The 27,850-nt window shown below is 45.8% G+C and overlaps 1 protein-coding gene across 9 annotated transcripts; it reads right to left on the reverse strand.

The window, feature by feature from the left end:
* Window positions 1–212: 212 nt before the first annotated feature.
* On the reverse strand, window positions 213–27,381 carry Slc22a5 (solute carrier family 22 member 5). Of its 9 annotated transcripts, NM_019269.2 has the most exons (10): window positions 26,713–27,213; window positions 19,377–19,480; window positions 11,442–11,596; window positions 10,388–10,559; window positions 9,140–9,266; window positions 6,976–7,076; window positions 5,035–5,249; window positions 3,236–3,418; window positions 1,897–2,032; window positions 213–1,551 (listed from the first exon to the last, which is right to left on the reverse strand). In NM_019269.2, the coding sequence occupies exons 1-10, from the start codon at window positions 27,103–27,105 to the stop codon at window positions 1,464–1,466; spliced, it is 1,674 nt and encodes a 557-aa protein (NP_062142.1). In that variant the 5' UTR covers window positions 27,106–27,213; the 3' UTR covers window positions 213–1,463. The 9 variants fall into 9 exon arrangements, 6 of the variants coding, with proteins under 6 accessions (NP_062142.1, XP_038941723.1, XP_038941722.1 ...); XM_039085795.2 differs by lacking the exons at window positions 11,442–11,596; window positions 26,713–27,213 and having other exon boundaries at window positions 19,377–19,479; XM_039085794.1 differs by lacking the exons at window positions 19,377–19,480; window positions 26,713–27,213 and having other exon boundaries at window positions 11,429–11,566.
* Window positions 27,382–27,850: the final 469 nt, after the last annotated feature.

Below are 27,850 nucleotides of genomic sequence, written 5' to 3' on the forward strand. Positions count from 1 at the left end.
TGTGCAGAAGCTCTGTGCTTAGGCTGTTTCCAGGGAGACCAGGCTAAGTGTCCCAGGCTAGTGGAATGAGGTCAGCATTAAGTAGATACCTACTGTACAGAATGAGTTAGATTTTAACTTCAAACCACTGCTACAATTAGCCTACAGAAGAGCTGCGTGCTGGTGTGGCAAAAACTCATTGAATTCCAGGAATGAAGACTGCACTCAGTTGCTATTATTTAAAAAAAAAAATCAGTTTATTAAAACCATATCCTTGCCCAAGGCACTTCAGTAGCTTTCACAAAATACGGGTTTCTGTGTTTGTTTTGCATTTTAAGAGCGTGAAGCGTGTGCTTTCGGAGCACCATGGCAACATAATCAGAAGAGAAGACAATCACTGAACACGAAATCCCCACCGATGTGACTGCAGCCAGCGACTCTGAGAGACTGTGAACACAATTTACATTTCTTTCTTGTGATTTTCCTCATGATTACACATCGTAAAAGGAAGAAGCATGGTGTTAGTATTTTTGGCACTCAGAGCCGCTCTAGTGGCTAAGACTGTGAAGGCCATTTATATTGGCAACTGCACACCAGCCAGGGTAACCCTGAGCTGGGAAACACAGGCAGTTCCCAAGTTTCTGCTAAAGGACAAATAGCTTGAGATACAACAGCAGATGACAAACTCCCATGACAGTGCTGGAAGAAGGAAGGAACACTCTGTTATCCATACATTTCCCTCAAGACACAGCCAAGTGTCTGGCAGCCTGAGTTCTGATTTACACAGCAGTGGAGGCCAAGCCTGGCCTCAACAGTAGGTTTCTCACAGGGTCTGGGCAAGGCAGGACCCTGACCAGACACACACAGTACAGCTGGCTGAGGGGCAGAGCAGCCACAGTCCACACACTGTCTGCTTTATGTACCAGCCTCACCTCAGTTTCCTTTAGGGTTCCCTTGGTCTTGTGTTCTTCTGTTGTGGGTTAAAATGATCACAGGATTTTGGTTAACTTAGGTAAGATGAGAAATCAAACTCCCCATGGAATCACTTATTTTCTGAAAAGAAATTTTTGTTTCCTTCTGGTGCATCCTAGACAAGCACACCACCACTGAGTCACTTTTATTCCTTTCCTGTAAGTTCTTCAGTTAGGGAAAGGAGGGGAAACAGACCTGCTGTTCTGTCTGTGACTATCAGGTCTTACAGGATAACAAAGCATGTCTAGCAGATGTTTCTCAGTCTTCCAAGTCCCACTGCTTCAAGAGACTCAGTAACTTCTCTGGGAGGCCCCAGTCCACACTGTGATGGGATGTGCAAGCTGTGTGTGGTTAGCCTTGGTGGCCCTGGAGGAAGGTGGCTCTTCAGGACAGATGCCCCATCCGTGAGCATGTGAGACACAAGGTCAACAGAACAGAAAGCCCTCAGTGATTGAGAGCATTTCTGACTACACGCAGGTTTCCTTTCAGTTTTTCACCTTCTGGACAGGGTGTTAGAAGGCTGTGCTCTTTAGGACCGTTGGGCTTTCTCCACCATCTTTTTGCGTCCTTGTTTGGCTTTGGATTTGCCATTGTTTTATTCTATTGAGACAAGGAAAACAAATGTTAGTAACAAACTTCAAAAAGATACCTGTCAGTATCAAAACAGGTAAACTAGATGGGGAGAGAAACAAAACCAAACCAAAGGCAAGTATTGATGTTTGTCTTGGTCTCTGCCCTGGGTCAGAGCTGCTGCTTTCATGGGCATTCATTCACAAGGACACCTGTCACTTGGTATCAGGCCTTTGCCAGAGACAGCACCAGTTAAGGTAGTCCAGGTATTGTGAGACAGAGTATTCAGGGAGCACTGCTTTAAGGAACAGACCCCTAAGACGGCCAGGCCAGACCAGACCCGATGAATCCAGTGTTAGGAGTGAGGTCTCTTACCCTTTGACCCTGAGCATCTGGTCAATGGTGTCGGGGAGAGGGGCACCAAAGCTCTCTGGGAAGAACAAGGTGAGGATAGCTGTCAGGATGGTCAGACTTCCCATGAGGATATAAGGCAGGAAGCGATCATAGGCACCTGTGGTTGAGCAGAGGACCCAGGTTACAGTGAGACTTGACTTGGTTGGGCCTTTCATTCTCTCAGGACTCTAGAGAGGGCTTGCTGTCCTGTTGGCTCCAGTGCTTCCTAAAGCCTGGGCTGCCAGAGTGAGTCTGGCATCTAAAGAGTCAGAACCCAGACCTGGAACACATGTGCCTGAGGTCCAGCAGTGTTTACACTGGACAAGAGAGAGGTCTAGGGGAACAGAGACAGGACAGTTGCAGGCTTTCCAGGCAACACAAGGGGCTTGACCAGGACAGGAACAAATTTCCACCTCTGTAGATCGGTCACAGTCTATTTGCACTCAGGTTAGACCAGGGGCCGCCTAAGTAGAGCCATGGAGCTTGCAAGGGACTTGCTGCTCTCTGGACACTGGCGAGTCCTCTCCTGAGCTGGAGCTATGCAGAGGAGGAGCCCTGCCAGGAGGGAGGACTTCTCTGAACCACAGAGATTGGTGTCCTGCTACATAAAATGTCAAAAGGCACATCTTTACAGGGCATACAACACCCTGTCAAGGGTGCCATGCAGGCCTGTATGCCACCCGGTCAGCAGGCTGAGGCAAGAGGAGCAAAAGTTCAAGGGCTGCTGGGGCTGCAGAGCAAGTTCAAGCCCAGCTCGTACAACTTAGTCGACTATTGTCTTGGAAAGTAAACTGAGGGCCAGGGAGATGGCTCAGCTGCTTAAAATACTTGCTGCTAAGCGTGGAGTCTGGGGTTCCATCCCCAGGATACACATGGTAGAAGAAAAGAACTGACTCCCTAAATTGTTCTCTGACCTCCACAGATACACTGAATGAATGAAGTGTTTAAGTTATGGCAACTGTCTGTCTATCAGATCTCTTGAATGGACAGGATTCTCTTCATGTTCCTAACTCTAAAATGATATTCCTCCAGTAAAGCACACTAGCTCCCTAAAGCATGATAAAGAAATTGTACTTTGTGATGGAAGGACTGGGGAGACTGAAGTAGAAACTCCCACACTTTCTCATTCCCATCTAGCTGCTCTGTGAGCTGTTTTCCATTTGCAAATGAGGGCCTTCTCCACACTACACTTGCAAAGGACCTTCTCCAGTCAGGGATCCAGGAACTGAAGCATCCTGCTAACCTGGGTGCTTGTTCTCCAGCTCACATTAAGGCTACTTAGAGCTTCTGTCCCATCGCTCCAGTGCACTGTGGAACTTACCAAGGTAGACAAAGTAGGGAGACAGGATGCTGCCAAGGCGGGATGCTGTGGAGCTGACCCCCACACCCATGTTTCTGACCACAGTGGGGTACAGCTCGGCCGTGTACACATAGACCATGGAATAGGCAGAGGTGATTCCAAACTTGCCCACCATCACCAGGGCAGTGGACAAGTAAAACAATTCTATAGAGACAAAGAAAGTTAGCACAGTCAAGAGCGTCAGTGTTAGGGTTGCCTTGAGGCGTTCTCTTCCCTTTTCTCCCTGATTTGGGGTGGAGAGGGTTGGTCAGTTTCTGTAACTTCCTGTTGGAAGAAAACACTATGGCTAAGATTCCTCAAAGGAGATTAGTAAAGGAGACAGGGCACTTCATGTGAGGGTACATGTCCCTCAACCCGGAGGCACCAACATAAGCGCCCTATCGGCCTAGCCCGCCTACCTTAATCCGTGTTAAAGTGAGCTGCTTCACCTGGTCCTCACACTGAGGGCACGGTGCATCTAACTCAGGACTTGTGTGTGAATGGGGGAGGTCAGTTCTAACTCAGGTCGTGTGTGCAGTCTACTCAAGGAGTTCATAGATCTGGGCTTTCGAGGTGGCCCAGTGGGCAACAGAGCTTTCAGCCAAGCCCAAAACTTGAGTTTCATCCCCAGGATCTGCACACTGGAAGGAGAGATCCAACACTTCCCACATCCTGCAAGTTGTCCTCTGACCTTTACATGTGTGCTGGAAACATGTCTCCCTTCTCCAAATAAATAAGTGTAATAAAACCATCTGAACTTGGGGATGACCCTCCAATTGACTTCACTCCTAATGGGTATAACTAAGTGTCCCACAGATCACTGTGAGCTCAGGTGAGAGCCGCTCCTAGGTTCCTTCTGCCACATAATGGTGTAGTCCTGTGAAAGGTCCCAGTATCACAGACCCCAAAGTAACTACCAGGGGTTCCCAAAGCCACAGGGGCATGGATGATTCTGGCATGTTACAGACAAACAAAGCCTGTATTCTGTTATACAAGTTGTCCAAAAGGGTTCTTCCCGCTCACTAGTGCTATTCTACGGCAGTTTTACCAACAAAGTCCTGTCCACAGCCTCTGAGACCTTTCTTTTCCTTCTTCATGCTATCCTGAAGCACACGGGGCTCAGTACCTGACAAAACTCTGCTTTTCCTTATTCTTCTGCTTTGTTTCACTAAGATCTCATGTAACCTAGGTTGGCCCCAGACTCCCTGAGGGCTATGGATGACCCTGAACTTCTGATTCTCCTACATCCTCCTCTTATGCTAGGATCGCAGGTATGACCCACTATGCCTTGGTCTGTTTTCTCTATCAACTTCTGAAATATTCTGACACTCTCACGGTGTTCTGTGCCTCTTGTTCAGGGTGCTACCCATGACTGCTCTTTAGATGAGATGAATTTCCTTTATTTCTGTTCACATCTAACTTTTCTTCTCCACTAGAAACAGACTCCATGCAGAGTCACTCCAGCTATTGCTTGAATAAGTAATAAGACAGAACTAGTGGGATGACTCTCTTTTCTATTTATGCTAGAGAGGAAAATATATATGAATATATTAACTTGGGCCTATGGCTTAATCAACAGCCCAACGCTTTCTTCCCACCAAACAAAGCCCAGGCCATGAAGAACACTGTCGTTTTGTGACACCATCTCTTGATTTTTAAGTGAGCACTTTATACATGCAGCACACGTGTAACGGTCTTTACTTTCTTCACGTCATTAATAGCCTGGTTCAAGAAAGGGAAACACAGAAAATTCATATCTGTAAACAAATGCTGGTCCATACCTGAAGGCACCAGCTGTATGAAGAGAAGGACACTGCCACCCAGGAAGAGGGCAGCAGAGATAGAATACCGCCGGGGCAGGTGCTGTAGCAACAGCCAGGCCAACACATAGGCGGGGACTTCAACAGCTGCCAGTAGGAAGCAGTTCACATAGATGTCCCCATGCAAGTTAGGAGTGTCAAGAGAAAGTCCGAAGTAGCCCACTGATATGGTCAGCCTGAAAGAGAGTTCAGAAGAGATCTAGAGAAGCAACATCCACCTCTCCAGACCCACACACCTCAACAAGCTTCCATCCTGACAAGTTCTGAACTGCCCTTGGTGCAGGGAATGGGAGGGCAGGCAGTAGCAGACTCCACCCTGTGCCTTACTCCATAGGACAAAAGCTAAGTCTCCCCAGCCACAATGAGGAGTGTATATACCCTTTGCCAGTGCATCTTCAGAACGTTCCACAAAGAACGTGTCTTACCAAGAGCCTACATAATTCATACTGACTTAGCCACTGCGGGAAAAATGCCACCCTGTACTCCAACATTAACATTCTCCTCTGAAGCATTTGGAACCCAGTGCTCTGCCGCATGTGCTCTCCGAGCAGCAGTGTAAGGTGGCCAGGGAATGAGTAATGGACTGGGTAGGGTGTGAGAGGAGCGGGGCATGAAGGGAGATAGAGCACAAACATCTGGAGGAGGACTGTCAATAGACTGTGATCCGCCAACAAAGGGTTCCCAGGAACCCTCCTGTGTTCTAGGAGGGGGAGCTCTCAATGGTGAGGCCTCACTGTTTTCCGACCACCCCATGTCTGGCTCTGATACTAGGAGGTGTTCTTCATTGATGACCTATATAGACCATCTTTAAATCATGAACAGGTTGAAACACAGCTGCTATCGTGAAGGAAGAGACGAGGCTCATGAGCACCAGGAAACTCCAGAACAGTGGGAGAGTGTGGGAGATCCAAACTAAGTGGGGTAACTCAGGCTAGAAATCTGGGGTATAGTCTCCAAGCAGATCCTGTTCCTGAGGTGGATTCATGGGTGCTGCATTGCCTGTGAGGATTCCTGGACAATTCCTTGGAGAAGGGTGACTCAGGCCAAGCCTCACTCCAAACCAGAAAGTAAACTGGCTTCTTTCTGCAAAGCTGGCTGAGTCCATTAGGAGGGATCTGAGGGGAAGTCTACCCTTTTACCATCTTACCACCACTCATCCAGTAGAACCACTCAAGGATCTCCAATGTCCCAAGGGACTGGCAGGAGCTATGCAGGTATCCTTGTTCCTCCCCAGGAATCATAGATTCCTTTCTGATAAGTGTGTAACACCTTGTCAGAAGACACCTGGACAGGACATCCAGGCCATAGCACTGACTTCAGTACAGTTTATGAACATCCCAGAAGGACCATATCCCACTGTGTTTCCAGAAAGCTCTTAGCAGCCTCTTGAGCATAAAGGATAAAGTGTCTTCACTGAGGCCCTTCTTTAAACCCCCAACTGTCCCAGGCAGAGAGTATGTGTCATCAACAGATAACTTTTTAAAAAGGAACAGCCAGGCATACGGCCATGGGCCGTGTAGGGTATGTGTAAATGGCAGGCAATGTGGCCCCAATGTAGGGCCGCTCCTTCTGTCTCCATGAGCACAGTAGAATTTCTGTCAGCTCCTTCCTATTTACCACAGATAATCTACTGAAGGAGTGGGGACAAGGGACAGGACAACTAAGGAAGAACCTGTGGGATTCCCTTGTGGGACCCCGAGATCTCAAACAGCCACCATGATTATTTTCTCCTTTCCTGGGTTTCCATTACATTAAAAACTGTTATGTCCCCATGGCTGCCATCCATCCCAAGGAAGAACCCTTGTGTCATGTGATGACAGAGGCTTCAGCTTTGGTCTGAAGCATGTCTGTAGACGAGAGTCCTGACAGTGGGTGTGGTTCAGGCAGGTCTCACTTACGCACCACAGGATTATGGACATGATGGTGATGATCCTGATATTTCGTGTTCGGACCAGATCATAAATGTGGTGCGACTGAGGCTTCTTGGAATTTAAGTCTTGTAACTGCAGGAAGAAAATAGTGGTTCTGGAAGGAGAACAGGTTGAAGACGTGCCTCCTACAGACACACACCTAGCCCCCCATCACTTCTCAAGAGTTCCAAGGTTCTTCCTTGAAAAGACAGAAGTACAACGACTTAAGGGACTGTCCAAGGTCCCTGCAGCCTTAGTCAAGGACAAACTAGAGTAAATGAGAAAGAGGTTTTAAAAAAGAAAGGACAGCAAAGGCAGAGGCCCAAGCTGACAGTTGCCTCATGCATCAACCTGCCCATCCTCACTCACTGTCACTTCCCAAGGAGGCCTTGAAGTTGCCTAAGTAAGGCTGACTCCTAACTCTCTTGGTCAGAGAGAAAAAAAAGTGGCTGTCAATTTTTGTGAGCTGATATGTAAGTAGAGTGGATGTTGGGAGTCCTCATGCTATGTTGTTACTGGTCTATTTCCAGGAGAAAAAAAAAAAACAAATTGAAAAACAGGAAAACTGACCCACCCTTCACCCAGATTAACTTCCTATGAGATTCGACAAAGCCAAGGCCATCACTAAACCACATGTCTAAACATACTGCTGTTGCTTTCTTAGCTAACCCAGCTTGGGAGCTTGTTTCTACCAGCTCACCAGTTTAGCAAAAGGTCAACTTGGGACTCAAAGAATCCTCTGAAATAACTACATTTCCTTAGTGATGCCAGTGAGGCTTATAGATTCACCCAGACTAACCCTTTACTTAAATGTCACCAAAGCCATCTGACTTAAAATGCCCTCAGCACTGCCTTCTGTGCTTCAGAGCCCTTCTGGAGAAGGCTGAGTGACAGCTATCGCTTCAGGGAGATGCTAGCAGAGCTCTTGGTTCTTGTCTGCTCATAACAACGGCTCCATCTCCTGCAGCTCAAGCTGTAAGTCCTCATCCTGCCTAGAGCATCTCAATCATGTCTGCTGCTCACACTGCAGCACGGCTGCAGGCAGCTGCCCCTTCAACCAGTCCCTTTCTTCTCATATAAGAGACAAACCCAGAGCCATATCTGCCAGCATCTGCAGTGTCAACCTCATGAGTCTGGAAAAGGGAACAGGAAGCAAAAACCAGGACCACAAAAAGTTGTGGCCTTAGAGTATGGAAGAATGGAGAAGAGAAGTGGCCATCAGAAAGAACCAGGCTCTAGGATGATGGGTAACAACGAATTGAGTGAACAGAGACAGAACACTGCTGATTGTAAATCTACCACTGTTCTGATTATCTTCAGATGACAATCTCTGAGGCATAAGAAACAACTTCTCAAAATACTGGAGTGGATGAAAACCTCTTTCTCATGAAGGGTGTTTACTATTAAAAAAATAATTAAGCCAGGAATGATCGCATATCATTTTAATCTGAACACTGGAGAGGCAGAGACAGTCAAGTTTCTGTGAGTTTGAGGCCAACCTAGACAGACTACACAGAGTTACATAGTGAGATCCTATCTAAAATGGGGTGTTGGGGGAAGGTGGTTGTGGCATATACCTTTAATCTCTCCACTAGGGAGGCAGAGGAAGGCAGACCTTGGAGTTTGAGGCCAACCTGGTCTACAGTGTCAGTTCCAGGAGAGTTAGAGCTACACTCAGAACCCCTGTCTCAAAAAAAAAAAAAAAAGAGGAAGAAAAAAGAATGATTAAAAAATATGACTACAGAGAGAGAGAGAGAGAGAGAGAGAGAAAGAGAGAGAGAGAGAGAGAGAGCACACGCGCTACAGTTTGACTTGCAATGTTTCTCATTGACTGGTTGTCCTTCTATCCAGTAAGCCCCAGGGGTCCTGCTGTCTCTGCTCCCCCAGTACTGGGATTACAGCCACACTCAGCCATGCCTGGCATTCAGTCTGTTGTTGGGGATCTGAACTTGGGCCCTGATGCTTGTGTGGCGAGCACTTTACAGACTGAATCATCCATCCTTCTATTCCTCCAACTTCTACATTTAACAACCCTTGCCTTAGGGGTGCCCATGGCTTAGGGAAGGCAAGGGCTAAGTTCCTGTGAGCTGTGCTGCATGCTGCTGACCTCAAACGGTCAGTGGGAGCCTCCCCAGTGGCTTCCACATGGTGTTTACCTCACTGGGATCGAAGATAGTGGAAGGCGCAACAATCCCATTGAATTTGGCAGCTTTGCGGATGATCACCTCTGCCTCTTTAACTCGGCCTTGAGAGATGAGCCATCGGGGGGACTCAGGGATGAACCTGGAAGTACAGCACAATCTAGTGAGGCCTCCTGCTCTCTAGAGGCTGGACATGGCTCAACTGCATACAGGAAGTGAGGTTTCAGACAGAGAGGCAGGAGCGTGGAATGTGCAGTATTCATAAGGCAGAAATAGAGATGGTCCAGTAACTACCTGAGGTGTGAGCTCTGCTGAGCACTGAGTGGAATGAGCAAACCCTGAAGCATCCTCCTGTACATCCCAAGGGGATCCCCACTCTGGCTGGCATCTGCATGTCTGCAATGGTGGTGCCCCCTTCTGGGCTTTAAGGAGACAGGTACAAGATGGGCTCCTGATGCCTGGCTTCTGCTGAGAGTCAGGCCCACCTAGATCCTGCTCTATTCTACTCTGTCCACGAGAGGCACAGGATCTTCTGCAGAGATCACTTAACATCCACTTCTTCCTACTCCACCTCTGATTTACTCAATAGACTTGTCGGTCTCTCTACACAAAACAGCCTTGTTATTAGGGCCGGAGACTGGTGAGTATTTTTCTTATGCTTGTGACCAGGCAGCCCTCTCTCCTCTCATAACCAGGAGCCATGATACATTGTTTTTTCTGCTCCCATTCTCTCCAGGATGCTCTCCACTGTGCAAGGGGTGAGGATCTCAACTTAGTCTAGTCTACCTGCCAGGATCCATTCTTGGCTTGGAATAGCTGTTGCTTTCCCTGCCCAATCTTCCTCTGTGGCAGCACAGCTGGACCTGCCTTCCTCTGCACAGCCACTGGAGGAAGCTCAATGTGGAGCTCTCCCTCTCTTTACTTTCCAAACCCCCGGTCTGGGGCCTCAGCATCAAGCAGCTATAGTCTAGGTCTTGCTGGGACCTGGGGACTTCCCAGAGGTTTGGCTGGTCTCTATCTGCTTGCAGCAAATTCTTAGTTCGACGTAGAACAGGGCAGAGGAGATGCCTGCTAATGTCTTGGGATTCTGTGTTCTTTTGACTTTTCTGAGTATGGGGAGATTTTGTGAACTGACATAAATAATATGCACCCCCCTTTTGTGGGATCTAGAATTGAAATTTTAGGCCTACTGCTGCCCTCTACTGGACGTGATACAGAAGCCACCCCCAGGGTAGGCAGCCCAAGGGCCAGGGCCACACTTACCACCAGAGAGCCCCACACAGCACCCCTGGTACAGTGAGCGCAAGCAGCAGCATCCTCCAGTCTCTGATGAAGTATGCAAACAGAGGCAGCACCATGAAGCCAAATGCATAAAATATGCAAACTCCTAAGGTGGCGAATATAATTCGAATTGACTTGGAAAGAATTTCTGTTCCTGTTCAAAACAAGGAAGAGTCAAGTTAATCATTAATTAGGGTTATTTCCTATAACTCTTCTGTGATATCATTTTTAACATAGAGACAAGAGGGAGCCAGAAGTAGCTGTGTGTTCAGAGTCTCTGGGAGGGGGCTACATCTGAACTGACTAAGTCTGCTCTGATTTGCTCCTGGGGTATTTCTCTGAGGTCCCTAGGCAACAGTTCTCTTATGAAAACATCATCACCACCCTCAGACACATGCTAAAGAGCGTTACACCCCTGTAAATCCTTACACAAGGAAGAATTAACCAAAGGCAAAATCACCACTAAAGCCACACATGCTAACTATTATCCTTTGTAGAAAAAATGTTCTAGTAACTAAGAAAATAATCATCCTTCCCAGTATACAGCCAAAGGAACCCAGTGATCTGATTGGTTAGAGCAAGGCTCTTCTAAACAGGGAGACTAGAAGCTTTCCAGTGGGAACAAGGTAGCTTGTCTAAATCATAGCACTGAAGGATAGACTCTGACCCAAACCTGAACTGCACTGCTCAACTCACTCTCCTGGGCAGACACTGATAGGCAGCAATGCTCTGCAGCATCCCTTTCCTGGGGAGCCTGCCCATCATGGCCCATCTCTCCTTGGTGTGCCTCCTTCTTTCCATGCAAGCCTTTAAAAAGGGAATTCTAGTTAATGACTGAAGTACTAATAAGGCCAAGAGGCCACAAGTCAGAGGCCAGAAGAACAGGACATCAGAAGTCAGAACCCTTGTCAGGCTCAACTTCCCATGTGGTGAAGTAGGTTTATTTACTAGGGAATTCTAGTGAGGGACATCACAACTTGTCTCCAGTAAAGTGAAACACAGGATTAAGTACTCAACTCCAACCTGATGTCCATACCCAGGACAAATGCTGCCACGTAGTTGGAGATCTGACCCATGCCAACAAGGACAAAAAGCACTGTAAACATCTCGAAGTTCACAGAGAAGAGCTGCAGGAAGCTGAAGCCAGTCTGCATGCCCATGGTCAAAAACAGCACATTCTTGCGACCAAACCTGGAGAGGAAAGGAGGGTCACAGAGAAGCAGCTGGGAGAGGCAGCAGCCACTGGCTCCACAGAGGGGCTGTCTCCCGACACAGGGACTGGCACCAGGGTAGTTCCCTCCCTCTCACTCTCCATGCGGACATTGAATTCCATACTTTCCAGGATGAATGTGTAGTCTGGACACTCAGGCTACCTCAATGGCAGTGCCACAATGGGGCTAATGACTGCAGGGGATGGAAAGACATTTGTTATGTGTAAATCCACATGTTCATAATAAGTTTTTAAAGCAGATAAAACGTAATTCTTAGTCAATGAAGACTGGTCACTTATCCTGACTTTCCTCTATCAATGATATGAATAACTTGAAATACATGTAGAGGAAGAATGTTTTCTATAAGTGATGAAAATCCTGAGTAAAAAGAGAAAAAATTCTGTGTCACTATTGTACAGCACCTCATGAACTGACACTGTGTGAGTGACCGACAACCATGTGATACTCTCCTATAATCTTGTCAGAGACTGACCCTGACCTGAGCCTATGAATATGCTGTCTTTCTGCACAGAATAAAGAAGCTTAGGCATATAAGATCACCCAGACCTGGTGTGGGAAATTCTACAATGAAACTGCTCAGGGTTCTTTAATAGATAAACCTCAAGGCAAAGAAAAAGTAAAGGGGAAAACACCAGAATAAATTAGACTAAAATTTATTAAATTAAATTATTAAATTTATTAAATTAAATTAATGAAATACAATAATTTCACTATTTTATGTGCATGTATATGCACCTAGTGCTGGTGTATATACATCCCTGCTCCTGAAACTAGAGATACAGATGGTTATAACCTGTCATGTATGTGCTAGTATCTGAATTTATGTCTTTTGCAAGAATAGCCAGTAATCTTAATTGCTAAGCCATTTCTGTAGTCCCAAGATACTAAAGTTTGTAAATGGACAAGACAAAATTTATATTTGAAGAGCGGTCTGTTGTGGTGGCAAATTCCTTCGATTTTAGCACTTGAGAGACAAAGGTAGGTGTTCCAAGCCAAATAGGGCTACATAGTAGAAACACATTTTTAATAAATAAATGAATGAAAAAACTATCCTCCCCACCCCTACAAACAGTAATTACACAAAAAAGGAGTTTGAACAATAAAATCAAAAGACAATTTCTGGAACTCCATAATCTTGAATGTTGAAACTAAAATTTCAAAGCATCAAAATGCTGAAAGCATAATTTTGAAAAAATTAATTTTATGTGTATAGGTATTCTTGCCTGCAGGTGTGTCTGGGCATCATATGCATGCCTGGTGACCTCAGAGGCTAGAGGAGAACACCAGATCCCTTGGAACTGAGGCTAGAGGTGGGAATCTGTAACTAGGAATCAAATCCCGGTTCTCTACAGGAACAGCAGGTTTTCTTTTCAGCCTCCAATTTAACTGATGAGATAAACTTAAACAAACAAACAAACAAACAAAACACTTCCATCAATTGCACAAGGATCTAGAGAAATTTTTATATTTCACAAGTTTAGACGTTCATAAAGTACATTTCTTCATTTACTGAGGAAGTTCCAACATAAAAATTGGAAATTATGCAAATATGACATCTACAGCATAGTGAATTATAGACAACAATACTTGTATGTCAAAGTACCCAGAGGAGACGGGTACAGCTCAGAGGCAAAGTGCATGCTGAGCACACACAAGGTCCTGGGTTAAATTTCCATCACAAATGAAATGGAAACAAAAGCAACTGCAAAAAGAAGACCCAGCACTCAAAACTGTATATTATGGGATAGATTACGGGCAACTGCACAAAGGCAGCAGAGGAGGAGAAGACTGGCATCATCACCTACAGTGTAGACTGCTGCTGTCTTTGCTAAGTTAGCACGCTTGTTTTCTTTTGGTCATGGTTCTTTCTGGAGAATACATTCACATGCACTGTCTACATGGTGGGTCTTCTCCTAAGTCCATGCAGACTCACACACTGATCTCTTTGGGAAGCACTCTTTGATACACCTGACATAATGCTTCCTCTGGTGTTCTAGGCATCTGTTCTGACTAACGTGTTGCAGTTTTCCTGAGTGCTATCAAAGCATGCATCAATCCCTTCCCGGGACATAGCTTTCTACTTTCTTTACATCCTTCCTTACAGTGAGAATCTCTTTTTGGAGGCTTTCCTTGGTGTGTGTGTGTGTGTGTGTGTGTGTGTGTGTGTGTGTGTGTGTGTGTGTGTACATGTGCATGTATGTGCATATGTGTGAGTGTGTGTTCTCCTGTGCACATGTGTGTATATGCATGTGGAGACCAGAGGTCAATCTCGGTGTTATTATGCAGAACACCATTTTTAAGACAGGTTTCTCACGGGCATCTAGAACTCACTCCTAGGCTAGGGTGACTTGCCAATAATCTTCAGGGAGCCTGCTGGTCCTGTCCTTCAGTCACTGGGACAATAAAGGCATGCCATGCCACCCTGATATTACATGGGTGCTGGGTGCTGGGTGCTGGGTGCTGGGGACTGAGTATGGAACTTCATGGTTGTGGGGCAGCCCTTCACTGTGCTAATTCCCCAGGTTCAGGATTCAGAAAGTAATTTGATGGGAGGTGTAGGGGGGTGGGGTGCATGTGAACTAGAGGAGTGCATGTGGAGGTCAGAGGACAACTTGCTGGGGTTGGTTCTCTCCTTCTACCATGTGGGTCCTGATGACAGAACTCAGGTGGTTGAGCTTTACTCAGAGCAATGTCTCCCACTCACAGACCTGGTCCGGTCACTTTTAAAGACTGGCAATAAAATAGCAAACACACATATTTACAAAACCAGGAAATACCAATCTACTTATTCTCTGTGTTGTGACTCTCATAATCCAGAAAGCTAGCTTAGTAATGTCATATAAAAGCTGTAACAATGTAAAATCATTTTAATTTCATTTGAATTTAGACAGGAATAGCTGGGAAGAAAGCTTTACATTTGTCCCATACAAAAAGTTACTGCTGATTCTCCAGATAACAAGCTGAAGGCATAAATCTATTGCCCCAACAGTTAGTTCTCTGGTTTGGTTTTCAACCTGGTACTGAATAGCAGTGAGCTGTCCATCTCATAAGCCCTAGTACTTCTCTGGGTGTGCAGACAGGCTTGAGGGTGGTGCTGGGAGCTGCAAACATGGACTACAGTCTGAACACAGTACTTTCAGTGTTTCATTTACAGGCTAAAGAAACTCACTGAAAAGAGATTTCATTGCAAAAGCTATCACACACACACACACACACACACACACACACACACACACATGCATTCAGAGATGGTGTTGAGGGAGGATTTCATTTATCCCAGGCTGGCCTCTAAGTCACTATGTAATAGAGCATGACCATAAATTTCTAATCCTCCTGCCTTCATCTTCTAAGTGCTAAGATTGCAGGTGTGCACCACCACACATGGATTATGCGGTGTGTAGATCAAACATAGGGTTTCATGCATGATAGTCAAATACTTCACGACCTGAGCCACATCCCTTGCTCCCTGCCTCAAAATGTTTCAGAAAAGGTCTTTTAACACATTCTATCACCCTCTGCAGGGAAGTTAATCCTTAGTATGCTCAGGAATTTTGTTTTTATTGTTTCTTTGAGCATAAACACTTTAATGTGGAAATTCTACACTTTGCTCTGTGATGGTGGTGTTCTATTGCATGATAAACAGGTTCTTAAGCTGACTCATAAAGATCTATTTAACCTAGGATACAACTGGCAAAGTTTCTACACCCAACGTGGTATACCTTCTTCCTTGTTTTTTTTTTTTTTTTTTTTTTTTTTTTTTCCGGAGCTGGGGACTGAGCCCAGGGCCTTGCGGTTGCTAAGCTAGCGCTCTACCACTGAGCTAAATCCTCAACCCCCTTCTTCCTTGCTTTTGACATTGTTCAATTCCTTTGAGATACAGTGCTCATTCTACACTTGAATTCCTCACCTCTACCTGGAGGACCTCTTAGCCTGTTTGCCCTTCCCCTGCATTATACATACTGGAAGGTCTCGAGGAGCATCCATACATCCAACGATACCCCGAACCTCTCCAATCAGAGGTCTTACAATCACCCTGAATTCAATAACATTCAATATTTTCTCTGCAAATTTAGTTCTTTGTCTTCGTTATTAAAGGATATAATATCTTAATTTATTATGAAAGTCAGAGCATTTCCCTCCTTACTCCCTACATTTGACCAGCCAGCAAGTCCTCCAGACTTCACTACCTCATCTCCCCATCTCTAGCAGCCTTGGTCCTATGCTCATCCCCTATCATCCTTTTATGAACCACCAAAAAGCTCCTAATTGGTCCCTTTAAGGTCCCTCCTCATTTCCACACTAAAGTCTTTACTCTCAAACAAACAATAAAAAAACAAATTCATGAGCATACTAAAGCCTTCCCTGCAGAAGGGTGATGGAATGTGTTAGAAGACCTTTTCTGAAAATTTTGAGGCAGGGAGCAAGAAACGTAGCTCAGGTGGTGAAATATTTGATTATCGACACATGCTTTTGTTAAGAGACAGGTGAATCTGTGAGTTTGAGGCCAGCATGGTCTACAGGGCGAGTTCTAGGACAGCCAGGGCCACACAGAGAAACCCCATCTTGAAAAACACAACACACACACACACACACACACATATACACACACAGAGAGAGAGAGAGAGAGAGAGAGAGAGAGACAGAGAGAGAGACAGAGAGAGAGACAGAGAGAGAGAGAGAGAGAGAGAGAGAGAGACAGAGAGATTGATTCCTCTCATTTTCCTTCCATCAATACAATCCTATCAAATCCTTTTTCAAAATGCATGTCTGATAGTCAAAAAACAACTCTCAAGGCTCCTCACTTCTCCAATCCAAATGCTTCACTGCGATCTGAGCTAAGCCACGTTTGCCCATCAGCTCTGGCCTCTGCCTGCTTCGTGGTCCTTGTCTCCATCTGAGTTTCCAGACCTCAACCACAGTGGACTTTTTTCTGTTCCTAAGCCTCTTGTCTAGACTTTAACACATGATGGGTTTTCCTGCCCAGAGTGCCTTTCTTCTCTCCACCTCTTTGACACCAAATGTCTACTCATCTTTCAACTTTCAGCTCATGCTTTGCTTCCCAGTAAATCCTCCTGACCCCTGATGGACACTTTCATGGCACTCTGACCTTCTCTGGTATCATTTCCCATGGCCAAGGAAAATAATCGCTTCTTCAGTAAGTTGAATCCATCTATCTGCTCTGTAAAGGCGCGTTCTGGATGAGCAGAGATAGTCCAGAAAGCCAGAGGAGCAAGGAGCCCTGGGCCTCAGTAGAACCTGCCACTTGCCAACCACATACCCTGGCACATAAATTAGCCACAGTGTTTTACTTGCCCCACTTACAAAGTGGGAATAACAGTTCCTGTCACAGGGGGTGAAGATATGGTCACCTATTTGGTTTTTAAGGTGTGCTGTACTTGGAACAGTGCCTGGCACATACTACATATTTGCTAAATAAACAAAAGCAATCAATCAATGCTTGTTACTAGATTAAGAGAAGTGTCATTCCCAACAGGGAGGGCCCAACAGGCTCAGCCCAAACTTGCAATCATGGTCACAGGCTCCTGACATGACATCTGTATTTAAAAAATTTTTTAGTATTTTTTTGGAAACAGGGTTTCTCTGTATAGCTCTGTATATACCAGACTATTTTCAAACTCAGAGAACCACCTGCATCTTCTGCTTCCTGAGTACTGGTCCTAAAGCAGTGTGCCTCTAGACACGACATCTTAGTGATGTCTGTAGTGTACCCTGTAGCAGTTCAGTATTTTATATTTAATCACTAAGTGACTTTTGAAAAATAAATCTAATGAGATATGCAGTTTGTAAGTTTTCATTAGCCGAGAGTAGTGTACATCCTTGTAATTCTAGCATCAAGAAAGTGAGGCAGGAGGACTGCCATACGTTTAATGCCAACCTGGCCTAAATAAATGAATGAATGAATGAATATTAGAAGGGCCAGAAAGATAGCTCAGTAGACAAAATGTTCGCTATACAAGCCTGATGCTCTAGTGGATCCTTGGAACTAATGTAAAAGCTGTTCCCGAACCTGCAAATATATTTTGTTGCTTATACACCTCTTCTTCATACACAAAAAAATAAAAATTAAGAAAACAACCAAAAAACTTTGAGAAATGATGGGAGACTGATCCGTAGATGTACACATGAAATCATGCAGCTCCGGGAGCATGTGACAGAGCATGTGACAGAGCATGTGACAGAGTAAGTAGCTTTGCTTCCCAGGCAAGATGATATTCTGTCTCAGCCTGGACTTCTCTGTGAGCTTCCTAGCTGGCCAGGAGGATGCTGAGCACCCTCTACTGCAGAGGTTCTCAGCTTCCTAATGGTGGGACCCTTCAATACAGTTCCTCATGTTATGGTGACCCCCTGCAGCAGTTTGAATAGGTTTGGCCCCCACAGACGTGTGTTTGAATGCTTGTCCCACAGGGAAAGACACTATTAGGAGATATGTCCTTGTCAGAATAGGTAAGTCCTTGTTGGAGGAAATGTGTCATTGCCGGGGTGGGCTTTGAGGGATACTAGTGCTCAATCTCTCCTCCCAGTGAGGAAGAGACAGTTTCTACTGGTTGCCTTCTGATCAAGATGTAGAATTCTTGGTTCTTTCTCTATCTTAAACCATGTCTGCCTGGATGCTGACATGCTTCCTGCCATGATAATGGATCAAATCTCTGAAACTCTTAAGCCAGCCAATTAAATGGTGTCCTTTATAAAAGTTGCCTTGGTCATGGTGTCTCTTCATTACAATGGAAACCCTAACTAAGACTAACCCCAAGCATAAGACTCTTCTGATACTATGTCATAACTGTAATATTGCTACTGTTAAGAACTGTAATTATCCCTCTGACAGGGGTTTCGACCCATAAGTTGAGAACCTGGATCTCCTGTGTCTAGGAGTATCCTATCAGTGCCACCATGGCCAAGTGCTCTCTGCTGACCTCAGCTGTCGTGATAGATCCCAAAGCTCTAACTAAAGGGACTTAGCATAATGGACCTTCTGAGAACTTCACAGTTCTTGATGACGTAACAATAAAGACAATAAAGACAATAAACCCTCATAGACAATCTCTATTTTTATTGTTGCCTTTGGTTGCTGAGACAGATTCTCCCGAAGTATTTCAAGTTGGCCTTGAACTCTCAATCCTTTGGTCTCACCCATCTGAGTAGTAGTATTAGAGATATGCACCACCACCCGCTACTTGAATTTCAAGGGTTTTTTGACTCTCTAAGCCATTAATGGACTTTAGATAAGGCTTTAAAATTGTACAATGCCATGCTTGTAACAAATACCGTTCATTCTTTTGGTCATACAGTAAGTGCTATACCCTCAGCCATTTAGCAGAGGGGCGTCAGAGTACATCATTACAGTTATGATGTAGCACTACTGACTAGTGAGATCTCTATCTTCTCTTACCTTGTTCAGAGCCAGAATCCTACCTTCAGAATACAGGTGGCCACCATGGTACTGCTTAATGTTCTACAGTACAGTGCATGTACACATGTGTCAACCTCTCCCTTTCTCAGGGATAGGAGGATGCTTTAATCTCCTTGGGAAGATTAGTCTTTCTCTGTTCAGCAAACATTATGAAATGATGTGGGAGGTTGTTGGCCCATTTTACTTGATATGGAGTCTATGCTAGACATAGTGCTGCTTCTGAAACAAATGGCCCTGGGCTAAGAGAACATCATCATTTGAAGTCAAGTCCAGGTATATACTCCTTGACCAGTGCTGGACACCTTACCTGTCTGAGAGCTGTCCCGAAATGAAGGAGCCCATCAGCACACCCACGAAAAACAAGGAGGTGGTGAGTGGGGCTTTCCAGTCATCCTTACACACCAGGTCCCACTGTAGGAGGAGCAAAGGGATGCATTACTCAGTACTTTTCTGAAATTTAAGGCTTCTTGGAAAATGAACTGGCATACCCTACATCCCTGAATGTTCTGACTATAGGAGCTCAATGATCTACGCAATGACTCACCTGAGCAGGAATGCAGAGAAAGCAGTTGGTCTTTCCCTCTCCATCTTGTCTTTCATAGAGTAGGCTCCCATGTCACGGTTCAATTCAAGGTGAGAAGAAGGGCAAGCGGCAGCATTCTACCAAGCCTGACACTGATCTCTGGTCAGTGATGGTTTTTGTGCATGCTGGTAGGTGGACAAATGTTCCACACATGGCTGCTAATACCATGACTGGGAATGGTTGGGGTCATAAAGCTGAAGGAACCAATAATGATAGGCAGCTTCTGTGTCATAGATAGAATTATGCTACTATCATTCTTAAATATGATAAAATATATTGCTTTTGCTACAACAAAGATGACATGAAGGATAAGTTGCTATAAGCTGTTTATCAACATGTCCCATGTGATGGTTGGGAACTGATACATCCAAGGTAGACAAAAATCCACTCAGAGGCTGGGTTGTAGCTGAGCTGGAAGAGTGCTTGCTTAGCATCCAGGATGCCCTGGCTTCAATCCCCAGCATTGCACCAACTAGGTATGGTAGTTCATGGGTGCAGTTGGGAAGAAGGATCAGAATGTCAGTGTTTAAGGTCAGCCTTAACTACAAGTTACTATCAAGGTTAATCTGGGCTACATCAGACCATGTCTTTAAAAAGGAAGTAGGAGGTAGTAGAGGAGGAGGAAAAGGGAAATATACACAGATTCTAAAGTCAAGTCCTAAAGTTGTAGCCCTAAGTAAGTCTCCAAAACATACTTGCAAGGCCGGATTCCATGTGAAAACAGGTCAAATTGCTCTGTAGGCATGGTAGCATCTTTCTGGCTTTCACCTTACCTGCTTGATTTATCCTGTCCTTAGTTTGGGATAACTCAATGCAGTAACTATGCTGTCACCTACCATTGACAGTCCCTGGCAACTCTAAATGCCTGCTTGTGATGGTTTGTATACGCTTGATCCTGGAAGTGTCACTATTAAAAGGTGTGGCCTTGTCAGAGTAGGTGTGGGCTTTAAGACCCTCATCCTAGCGCCTGGAAGCCAGTATTTGCTAGCAGCCTTCAGATGAAGATGTAGATGCCACCATGTTCCCGCCTTGTTGATAATGGACTGAACGGATGAACCTGTAAGCCAGCCCCAATTAAATGCTGTCTTTATAAGGCTTGCCTTGGTCATGGTGTCTGTTGACAGCAGTAAAACCTTAACTAAGACATGGGTCACATTAATACTTGTTTCCTAGTGGCCACATGGCGCCTGTGAGTAGAGTCAGGAATGATAAGATGTCTCAGGAGTACAGGGTGAATCAGCTTTCATATCTAATACAGTAGGCATGTGGACTTGGCCTGAGTTTGTATTAGAGGGGTGGGATGATAGTCAAAGTTAAGTACTCCTGCTTAATGAGCGTACCCTTGAACCTAGTACTCCTGTCCTCATCTGGCCACTCAGTTATAACTAAAGCTCTGGAAGCCCAGACATCAGGGTTCTCTTCTACTTGGTGGGTGGATGACGGACTTGGCCACCAGTCAAGCTTCATGGCTAGAGAGCTGTAAGGAGAACCAAACTTGGAGACTCTAGAACAGCTGTGACCAAGGGTCTGCACTTTTGTCTAGTCAGAAATGTGCCTCTCTAGTACATTTGACTCAGGTTCTCTGGGTTCAAGGGTATATTAATATAGCTGTCAAGTATTTTCAAACGGTCCATTGAGATATACTCTTTATTTCATTTATGTCTCAAGCAATCTGTTAAGTTGCTTTTTTTCCCCCTAGAGGATCCCATGCACTCTTTTGGACTCCACATGCACGTGATACCTCAAACGCCTGCATGTAAAGCATTCACACACATAAAAATAAATCTTTAAAAAAACAGCTGGGGGGGAGAGGGTATAGGAGAGGGGAGAAAGAGGATAACATTTGAAATATAAATATAAAAAAAATCCCATAAAGGAGTTCGTGATTTAGCTGAGTGGCAGAGTGCTTGCCTAACAAGTGCAAGGCCCTAGGTCTGGTCCCCAGCTTTGGAAAAAAAAAAATCCAATTAAAAATTTCCAAAAGTAAAAATAAAATAAAAATGTATTTACAGAAAAAATGTTTAAAGAAATAGCTATTGAGAAGTTTTTAAAAGGTTAAAAAATTGTATCGTATCTTATTTATTATTTAATGCATATGTTATACATGTGTTTGCATGTGTATATATGAATGTATGACTACATACATAGAAACTAGAGGAGCATGTTGGGTGTCCTGCATTATTCCTTTAAGACAGGGTCTTTTACTGAATAATGTAGCCATGCCTTGCTTTCTCCCAACCCCCACCTCTTTTAACTGGGAGTCTCTGTGTAGTGCTGGCTATCCTGGAACTCAAATCCAGGATGGCCCAGAACTCAGAAACCTGCCTGCCTGCCTTTGCCTCCTGAGTGTTGGGATTAAAGGTGTGTTCCACCATTGCCTGGCTGCATGGCTGTGTGAGTGTCTGTGTGTGTGTGTGTGTGTGTGTGTGTTTATGTAAGTGTCTGCCACATGTATATGCTTGTTTCTGCAGATGGAAGGTGTTGGTTGGATCCTCTGGAGCTCTAGTAACAGTTGTGAATCACCCATGGGTACTAGAAATTGAACTCAGATGAGCACTTAGAAATCTCTCCAGCCCTATCCTTTCCTTCCTTCCTTTCTTTTTTTTTCTTTTTTTTTTTTTCTTTTCTATTTTTCGGAGCTGGGGACCGAACCCAGGGCCTTGCACTTGCTAGGCAAGCGCTCTACCACTGAGCTAAATCCCCAACCCTCCTTTCTTCTTTTAATGTGGGAGCTGGGATCCAATGTCAGATCTTTATGCTTGTGCAACAAGCACTTACTCACTTAGACATCTCTCCAGCTCAAAGAAGTATGACTCTTGGCTTCATCTGTAATGAGAATTGCGTTTCAACTATGTGAAGAAAGGGAGTGGGGCGGGAGATGGGGAGTATAGGCTCCAGAGACTACATGTTCTATCGGCGAACTACCTGGAAAAGTGATAAGATTTGTGCCCAACAGGCAAAAGTCTTCTCTGCAATGTACAAACTGTGTTTGCATCAGTGACCAAGCATACTGGCAGGTATCAGTTAGTCTTTAAGGCATTTATTTCTAAAACATTTTGTTCTGCTTTCCAGTATAATTAATGATGAATCCTAGCTGTGAGAGGTTGTAGTCCCATCACTCAGGAGCTAGAGGCAGGAAGAACACTTGTGTTCAGCCAAGGCAATGCAGCAAGACTCAATCTCCATAATTAAAAAAAAAAAGTGGATCTTTACTTCAGGACTCTCAGAAAAAGAGAAGTAGTATTTGCTATTAAAGCCTCTATTGTGCCCACAGTGCCCTGAGCAGAGGAATGACCTGGGAACTATAGGATGTATGGTGAGGGGATCAATGGATAAAAGGGCCTTCAACATCATCATTTCCTATAGTTTTAGGCACCAGGCCTAGCTGCCCAAAGCCCAGATGAACCCCACACCTCAATCTTTAGAATAAAGTCTTTTCTTTGTTCTGTGACTCCTGACTTTGTGTCACTATCAGAACCCTGACGCAGGGTGATGGTTCTGAGCAAGAGAAGGTCTCAGTTTGATTGCTTCCTGTCAGCTGTGTCTACTACAGCTGTGTATGCACAAGTAGCCACTTTGGTTTGCCATGCAGCTGCAAAGCAATGAAGGTCTGTGACTTTCCAGAGAGAGAGAGAGAGAGAGAGAGAGAGAGAGAGAGAGAGAGAGAGAGAGGTGGGGAGGGGAATGCAGACGGGTTGGGGGTGGATGGCTAGCACAGGCAAGGTCCTGGCTCCAAGTGTCTCAGACTCATGCCAGCCCAACCACCTAGGGTGCTAGGAATTTTTATCTAGGTGGGCTGTGGATAACAGTGGGAGGAATTCCCATTTTTCCAAGATGGTCTAGGCAAGAGACAAGACTGATGAAAACACAGACTGAACAAAAGAGAGTGATTTGAAGAACTGTCAATGCCTAGGCAAGAGACTTATGGAAAGCAAGAGACATGGTACAGAGCAATGTAGAGCCATGTCAGACCGCAGCTGAAGGAGTCCTAAGTCATAGACACCACAAAGTTATAAAGAAAACTTGACTGAATTTCCATTGAGACCACAGAGCAGGTGACCCAGAAACCTAAGAAATCACCCAGGTTTTCAGAGGAAGGGGTAGTCCTGGATTCAGAAGTATGATGTGGGGGTTGGGGATTTAGCTCAGTGGTAGAGCGCTTGCCTAGGAAGCGCAAGGCCCTGGGTTTGGTCCCCAGCTCCGAAAAAAAAGAACCAAAAAAAAAAAGAAGTATGATGTGGTGGGACTTAGGATTCTAGGTGTGCCTGGGATGAGCAAGGAACAAGAAGAGGTACCAGTCTACAGGCATGTAGTTCACCAAGCTTTCCTGAAATGTGGACGCAGAAGCTCTTTAACCTCCCAAGAAGGGTCTCTTTCTTTTGTCCAACCTCACTGCCTGATTTTAGACACACACAGAGCCAAGCTGCAGTCAGTGGGGTGGAGAACCACATTTCCCTTAAACATTCCCAGCCAATCTGGTAGCTCAAGTGTCTCTTTTGTCTATCAGTTAGTTCTTAAGCCTTCTGGAAAGGTTCATAATTTATTCACTCACCACTTCAATAAAAACGTTCTGATAAAAGATCTTCCTCATCTAGCATCCTGTCAAGATTCAGGGAGACACAGAAACCTAATCTATTGCCAAGTTTAGTACTTTTTGTATGTAATTTAACTTGAAAGGGGAAAAAAAAGTCAGCCTTCTGTCAAAAGAAAGAAAGAAAGACAAGAGGAATTCAATTAACAGTGCACTTAAAAGACCTTTATCCTTGATTTGGGGCAGAGAGCAAGTTTAGAGACATTTAGCAGGCAGGGAGCTGCTGATGAGTTGCAGTTGTCAGCAGACTAGGTCTGGGTTGAAAGAAAACAGATCTTGGAAAAAGTCATCAGAGTGTTAATGCAGCAGCTTTCAACAATGTCTGTTCATCTGAGTGGACAAGCCTTGAACTTCAAGACAGGCATTCCAGTATTCCCAAAGAAAAGAGCTAAGTAAAGTATTAAACTTGCCTCCTGCAAAGACTGCTGACCTGTAAGTAGGTGAAAGGGCATATAACTCTTATGAAACTGCTAAGACAGCTCAATAGCATCCAGATCCATTGAAAAAATAAATAAACACTGACATTAGTAATGCAGTAGGTCAAAAGAATCTGGACTTTTGCTGCTCAGTCAGCTTCTAGGAGCTGAACAGAACTGCTTTCGGCCTTGGCAGCAAGCAAGATGGCAGTGAAGCAGGGGCAAAATGACTAGAGAGAGCCCGGCACTCTCAAGGTCAGGGTAAAAAATAAAGACATGACAGGAAGCTGCTTCAGATTTCAACTGCCCCTTCCTTGGGCTGCCATAGCAGATTTTAGGAATTGATGTGTCAACTCCAGCAGCCTCTGCCATCGCTTGCTTCCAAGCACTTAGGAGTTTTGGAGCTCAAGATGTGAAACAGCTGAAAAATCCCTTCTCTGTGGACTTATGGGTCAAAAACACTCAGCTATCTAACTCAGTAAATATACTTTTTGTTGTTGTTTTGTTTTTCAAAACAGGATTTTCCTGTGTAGCCTTGGCTGTCCTAGAACTTACTCTGTAGACCAGGCTGACCTCTAATTCAATAGAGATCTTCCTGCCTCTGCCTCCTGAGTGCTCAGACTAAAAGAGTGCTCCATCACTGATTAGCACTGATCAGTCCTTTTATCTGTTAGGTAGTGATACCTGGTCCTGGCATGATGTCACTTAAGTTAAAAGTCCCCAATGGAGCTCGGATTTCATTCTTACTACTTACTTAGACAGTAGGTAAGCACAGGTTTTAGACACAACTAACTGCAAACACCCAAAGGAAACAAGCAGTAACTCTTGTGGGGATACTCTCAGTCTCTACTCTTGAAGGATGACAATCCCCTGAAGAAAAATATACCTGAGGGTCCCTATAAGGAGGGAAGCTCAGTCTCTACTTCCAGGAAGCTTAGATGCCAAACAGGTACTCCTAGCTTGTCCCTACTGCTCCTTTATTTTTTTTTCTTCTTTTTTTTTTTTTTCCCCAGAGCTGAGGACCGAACCCAGGGCCTTGCGCTTGCTAGGCAAACGCTCTACCACTGAGCTAAATCCCCAACTGTACTGCTCCTTTCTATACATCCTCCTGGATCCATTTCTTGGTGTTGGATTTAGACCTAAGAGCTAAACTCACCAAGAAGCTATCTCCTTCAGAAAGCATAACTGGTCAATCCCAGTTCCTGACACTCAATGAGCCAGTTGTCCAATGGTATCACAGAAGATTCTTTTCACTGTCTGCATATTCAATACTGCTGAGACTGCAGGAAATTACAATTGGTGCCCAAGTCCCCAAACAGATCCACATGCACCATTAAACAGCCTGCCACATCCTCAGCTGAGTGACTTCAGAGAAGCATCAAAGTCACCCAAGAATAAAGTGCGAGGGGAGGAGGAATTAGGTTTCCATCGATCTTCAGAGATTATATGCCTTAACTCCCCAGTGACCTTGTCTCAGAATACTGTGGAAAAGACTCCATACCAACAAGTCACCCTGGATAGATGTGATGACACATGGGTCCTCAAGAAGTAACAATCCATTGAGGACAAATGGAAGACAGTTTCTCCTGGGGCATGTCAAGACTTCATTTCGGGGTGAGGATAGGTGAGGGAAGGAAGAATAGAGAAAGGGTAGAGAGTTTGGAACACATGTTTCTTTAACTTTAAAAAGTTCTGCAAAGAGTATTTCCTTTCTGAACAGAGGCTAAAACCGTAATCTCTTCTCTGGAGCAAGTCCTAATTCCACCCCTCTGAATCACATCAGTATCTTGAAAAAGTCCCACCACTCAGGGCCTCAGGGAATCTCCTAGGGGTAGTACCTTGGGGACTCTATCTTCAATGCGACCCCTACAGACAGACGGCCAGCCTGACACTTGTACACCGAGGGGTGTACTGTGACTAGAAGTCATCTCATAAAATGTTCCTGGGCCACCTGACTGGAGGATGTTCATCACCAGGGATCCTGAGCGTTGAACGAAGGGCTACAACCGTCGCCCGCGATGTCACCAGACCCTGACAGGGGGCTGCCACCTACCTCTGTCACGATGGTGGACAGGAAGACGTCCTTGTTGTACTCCCAGCCATCCAGGCAGTTCTCTTGCTCCAGCTGCTCCAGGTCCACGTCCCGTCCCGGCTCCAGCCCCAGCGCAGAGAAGTTGGCGATGGTGGCCAGTCGGTAGCGGCGGCAGCTCTGAGGCACCTGTCGTCCGTCCTTCGTCTCCAACGGGATACTGTGGTTGCGCCACGCGCTGCTCAAGTTCACGGTGTGAGGCACAAGGCAACGGTGCTCCGGGGTCCCCGCCAGGAACACGATAGACATACCATTGAAGCCATTGGGGATGATGCTGGCGCTGAGCAGGAAGAAAATGAGGCGCTGGAAGGGCCCCCACTCGCCCAGGAAGGCGGTCACCTCGTCGTAGTCCCGCATGCCGTCCTCAGCCTCCCACAGCACCCGTCCGGGGATCTGGGGATACCGCAGAGCGGGAAACGGGGCGCTGAGGGCCTCTGCGTGCGAGGCTCGTGAGTTCCCACCGACGCCTCAGACTCCGCCACCGCCAACCTTACATAGGGTCTGAGGCCGGGGCGGGCTCTGGGCAAGGGCCTGGGCCGTAAGGCCCGCCCCGCCGTCCCGGCTCGGAGGCGCGGCGCGGCGGGGGCGGGGCAGGGGCCTGAGTGACGCACGGTGGGCGCAGGCCATCGGCCGCGCGTGCGCCTGAGGCGGAGCCGAGCCAGGACTCAGAACTGGCTGGGCAGTACGCAAGGCGGGGCTGAACCTGGCTTCAGAACTGTGAGCGAGGGAGGGGTGTGGCTTCATTCGACCACGCCCCTCACCGATCGCTGCGGGGCCCGGGTTGGGTGGGCACTCTTAGCTCCGCCCACACTGGAAGACTGAGGCGGGGCGTCTGTGAGCCACACCCGGAGCAGGTCTGCTCTAGGGGGCGGGATTGGGTCTTTTCAGGCCACTTTCCGGAGCAGGTTCCCAGGTTCCCTTGGGGCAAAGGGTGACTTTGAAAGTCTTGTGTCCAAGGCCACCCTGAGAAGGCCATCCCTTGTGTTCAATGGAAAGAGGCTTAAATTTAAGCTTTAAACAGACTACCTTCTCAACTTTTTGTTGTGGTTCAGAGAGATGTAGTGACTCTCTGAAAGTCTCATTGACAACAGCCTTTGTAGCA

This window comes from Rattus norvegicus, chromosome 10, assembly GCF_036323735.1.
Source record: "Rattus norvegicus strain BN/NHsdMcwi chromosome 10, GRCr8, whole genome shotgun sequence".
Classification (NCBI taxonomy): Eukaryota; Metazoa; Chordata; class Mammalia; order Rodentia; family Muridae; genus Rattus; species Rattus norvegicus.

Coding starts and splice junctions, on each gene's coding strand:
- Slc22a5 (NM_019269.2), bottom strand. CDS start 27,105: ATGCGGGACTACGACGAGGTGACCGCCTTCCTGGGCGAGTGGGGGCCC. Junction 5,250..6,975: donor ATCATGTCCATAATCCTGTG/GTGCGTAAGTGA, acceptor ACTCTCTTTCAG/GCTGACCATATCAGTGGGCT. Junction 3,419..5,034: donor CATACAGCTGGTGCCTTCAG/GTATGGACCAGC, acceptor TTGTCTCTATAG/AATTGTTTTACTTGTCCACT.